Source organism: Nansenia antarctica (assembly GCF_963989245.1).
Source record: "Nansenia antarctica genome assembly, chromosome: 6".
Lineage (NCBI taxonomy): Eukaryota > Metazoa > Chordata > Actinopteri > Argentiniformes > Microstomatidae > Nansenia > Nansenia antarctica.
In genome coordinates, this window is record NC_137676.1 from 70,074,941 (window position 1) to 70,078,913 (window position 3,973).

Consider the following 3,973-nt stretch of genomic DNA (forward strand, 5'->3'; position numbering starts at 1 on the left):
TCCCTCCCTCCCAACCCTCCCCTCCCTCCATCCCTCTGCCTGTCCCTCCCTCCCTCCCTTGAGAAATCTCTTCGTGAAGCTTACATTTTGGACATATAAATAATCTCTTCTATCTTATTATATTTTTAAATGTATTTATATGTGCATACGTTTTGTGTCCGTGTCCAGGGGAGGCTGGTGGAGGTAGAAATCTGAGGTTTTCTGACCTCCACTGTCCCCGTGGCCTCGTCCTCTATCTGGGCCTCTCTCGTCAGTATACACTGTATACACCACTGTATCTGTGGATGGATTGAGAGTGTGTGTGTGTGTGTGTGCGCGCGATTCTGTATGTATGTATGTATGTATATGTGTGTGTGTGTGTATGTGTTTCTGTGTGTATGTGCGTTTCTGTGTGTGTATGTGTGTGTGTGTGCGCAATTCTGTGTGTATATATGTGTGTGTGTGTGTGTATATGTGTGTGTGTGTGTGTGTATACCTATCTATATGTTTGGTACAGTAGCAGCAGGTTAGGGTCGCTCCGATGTGTCCCTGGTATTTCAAAATGGCCGCTTGTATTAGACGCCTGGGGCCCTTCGCACTGATACGAGAACTATGACAAGGTTACCAAGGTTACTAAGGTTACCAAGGTTACAGGACTAGCGAGTCCTAGCGAAAACCTGCAAGACGAGAGTCCAGGAAAAACCTGCGAGACCTGCAGGTACTTGGAGTGTCAGGAGTGTAGAAGAAGAACAACAGCAACGAGAGGAATATGGTGGTTGTGACACTGGATGAGGAGTGTGAGAAAGAGAACGGTGATCATTTCGCTTGCTTGATTGTACACATTAAAACAGTACCACATCATTTTAAAAAAACCTACACTTCGTCGGAAATACAAAATAAACCGTTCGGCGACCTTGTCCGTGTAATCCTCGGAGGAGACAAAGTCACAAGTCTGTTAAAAAAATGAAATTGAAGTAATACCCCGTTTAAAAAAAAACAAAAAAAAACAAGAAAGATAGTCACAAATCTATATGGTACTACAAAACTAAATTAATGTTTTTTTTTACTTTGTGGTATCTTAATTACCCCCCCCCCCCCCACCCCACCCCCGATTTCCCTTATCGTTAATAGTGAAACATAAGGTTGGTGGTTATAATTATTACTGTAGAAATATTCTCATCATCATCATCATCATCATCATCATCCACTAGAAACCAGAGTCTGTTTCCGAAGTAGAACGCTAGCTAGCTTGGTCGACGTCCAAATTGTCGTCACGATTTCGGAGGCGTCTCTCCTTTCTTCTTCAATACTGTTGTGTGTTCCCTCTGGCAGTTGGCCATCGGTCCTTTCTACGTCCCCTCAAACGTCTCCTCAAAAATCCGCTAACTGCTAGCTCGATCCATCCGTGAACCGGCCAGAATCCGACCGGAATCATCTCTTCTTCTAGAAGTTTCTCAATGATCGGAAAGATAATTTAGCTCGTTGATCCGTGACGGACACACCACAGTACAGTAACTGTGTCGTCGTCGTCCGTTACTCAGGTGGGTAGAAGAAGTGTGCGGAGTGAGTGTCTCTTCACCGTGTCGCAATGCAATACATAGAATATTCCATCATCGTCCAGTATTCTGAGTGGACCAGTAACTCAGTTATACCAGCGGGGGTGGGGGTGGGGGGGGGGGGTTGGGTGGACCAATCCCTCAGTTAGACTAGTGGGGTGGGGGAGGGGTAGGTGGGGCCAGTCCCTCAGTTATACCAGTGGGGTGGGGTCAGGGGTGGGGTGGTTGGGGCTGGGTTTGGTGGTGGAAGCGCCCCCCCCCGTCAGACAGGTAGCTGTGGCCCAGAAGAGGTGCTCTTTTTGGGGGAGAGGGGGGTGAGCCATAGGTCCCCGGAGGAGGTGGTGCTGGTGGAGGCCAGATCTCCAATGGAGATCCCCCTATGAACAGTTGGCTAGTCTTGCCCCTTAAGTAGGGGGCGCTTAGATCAGGGGAGGCTAGCGGAGGTAGAAATCAGAGGACGGTGCTCATTTGTCAACGCATGGAAGTGGAATGAGGAGGAATGGTGTCAAACACAACGTGTTTCTACCTCTGCCAGCCTCCCCTGGGGTGTCGGGTGTCATAGGGGGTGTGGCCTAACCCTGGGGTGTCATAGGGAGGGGGTGTGGCCTCCCCTGGGAGGGGGCGCGTCATAGGGAGGGGGTGTGGCCTCTCCTGGGAGTGGGTGCGTCATAGGGAGGGGGTGTGGCCTCTCCTGGGGTGTCATAGGGAGGGGTGTGGCCTCTCCTGGTATTAGGGTGTCATAGGTAGGGGGTGTGGCCTATCCTGGGAGAGGGCGTGTCATAGTGGAGGGGGTGTGGCCTCTCCTGGGGTGTCGGGTGTCATAGGGGACGTGGCCTATCAGGGGGATTATGTTGCATAGTGGTCGAAGCTCCCCAGGTACTCCAGACCGGCGCGATAGCAGAACTGGTACTGGTCCTGCAACGACACAACACACACCTGTTAGCTGGTCTGGACCTGTGTGTGTGTGTGTGTGTGCGTGTATATGTGTGTGTGTGTGCGTGCACGGGCGTACATGGGCGTGCACGGGCATAACCAAGATTTATCATCATCACCAACACCATCATCATGATCATACTAGTATGTAGTATAGTAGTAATATTACTATTAGGAGATCAGTAGAGGTACAGTAGTACACAGTGTGTGTGTGTGTGTTCCTCACCTCTGTCTGGACCGTGGCGGGCCTCTGTGTGTGTGTGTGTGTGTGTGTGTGTGTGTGTGTTCCTCACCTCTGTCTGGACCGTGGCGGGCCTCTGTGTGCGCAGCATCTTGACGGTCTGGAAGATGTCCACCACGCCCTCGTAGCGCATCCTCTCCAGCACGATGCTCAGGGTGATGAACACCCCCGTCCTCCCCACGCCAGCACTGCACACCACAGGAGGAAACACACCAGGGTTAGAGCCGCGCGGGGAGCACTCTGGCACAAAATGGCCGACGTTGACATCCCTCATAGTTTTCTGTGTGAACTATGCTATGCCACGCTACATTTTATTAAACAGCCTCGCCCCCCACACGACATCACAGAACTCTTGGATTTTGCCTCCAGAGCAAGATCCCTCAGATCCGACGAAAAAGAGACTCTTGATGGTCCCCCGATCAAAGCTGGCAGCAAGGGGAGATCGGGCCTTTGCAGTGGCAGCAGCTCCACAGCTGTGCTGCTCCCGCTGAACATCAAGACGATCGCCCCCGATCTAGAGACTTCCAAGACTCTGCTTAAAAGTCACTACTGCTGTGAACTAGGCTACTGAGATGTTCCTGATGTGTTATCCTATGAATGTCTGTCTTTAAATGTGTGCGGTTATGAATGTTAGACGTCCTCCATGTTTATTTTGTTGTCTTATCCGCCTGTGTTCCATATTCCATCATGTTTTCTCTCTGTCTTAGAGTCCGCGCCCAGGGCGCCCTAAACCGGTGTAGTTTGGTGCGTGTTTAAATAAATTGACTATGACTATGACTACATTTAGCAGAACTACTATGCTATGCGACGTTTATGACGTTCATGTACAGTACAGTTCTGTGTTAAAATGTTGTCTTGTGTCTACTTGGTCGTTCTTGGTGGTTCTATTTCTATTATTGTGTGTTCTTATTTTGTGTGTTCATAATAAACTAAAATAGCTTACATTATAGAAGAAGAAAAAAAGTGATAGGTGTATATGTGTCCAACTGGAAGGGGTTTATTCAACCTGCTTGTTAAGTGTGTGTTTTATTCTTAATCGTTTTATTAATTAAATGTATATGATATATTATTATCATTCTAAGAAATAAATAAATAAATGAAAAACCCCCAAAAAGAACATAGTATACTATATATATATTTTTTATGTCACTTTATTATTTTTTCAATAATTGTTATCATTCTATGATCATTCTATAGTATAATATGATATATTATTATCATTCTAAGGGGAAAATAAATAAAGTGAAAAAAAATGGAAAAAAGA

General features: G+C 47.5%; 1 protein-coding gene across 1 annotated transcript in view; it reads right to left on the reverse strand.

Annotated features, from left to right (window-relative positions):
• Nucleotides 1–2,381: 2,381 nt before the first annotated feature.
• LOC308159405 (receptor-type tyrosine-protein phosphatase delta-like) overlaps nt 2,382–3,973 on the reverse strand; it is a gene marked incomplete at both ends in the record, with an annotated part of 97,278 nt that continues 95,686 nt past the window's right edge. Inside the window, 2 exons of the mRNA XM_080533186.1 lie at nt 2,382–2,450; nt 2,762–2,897. Of these exons, the coding sequence (XP_080389312.1) occupies nt 2,382–2,450; nt 2,762–2,897 (205 nt within the window). The remainder of the gene's footprint in view (nt 2,451–2,761; nt 2,898–3,973) is intronic.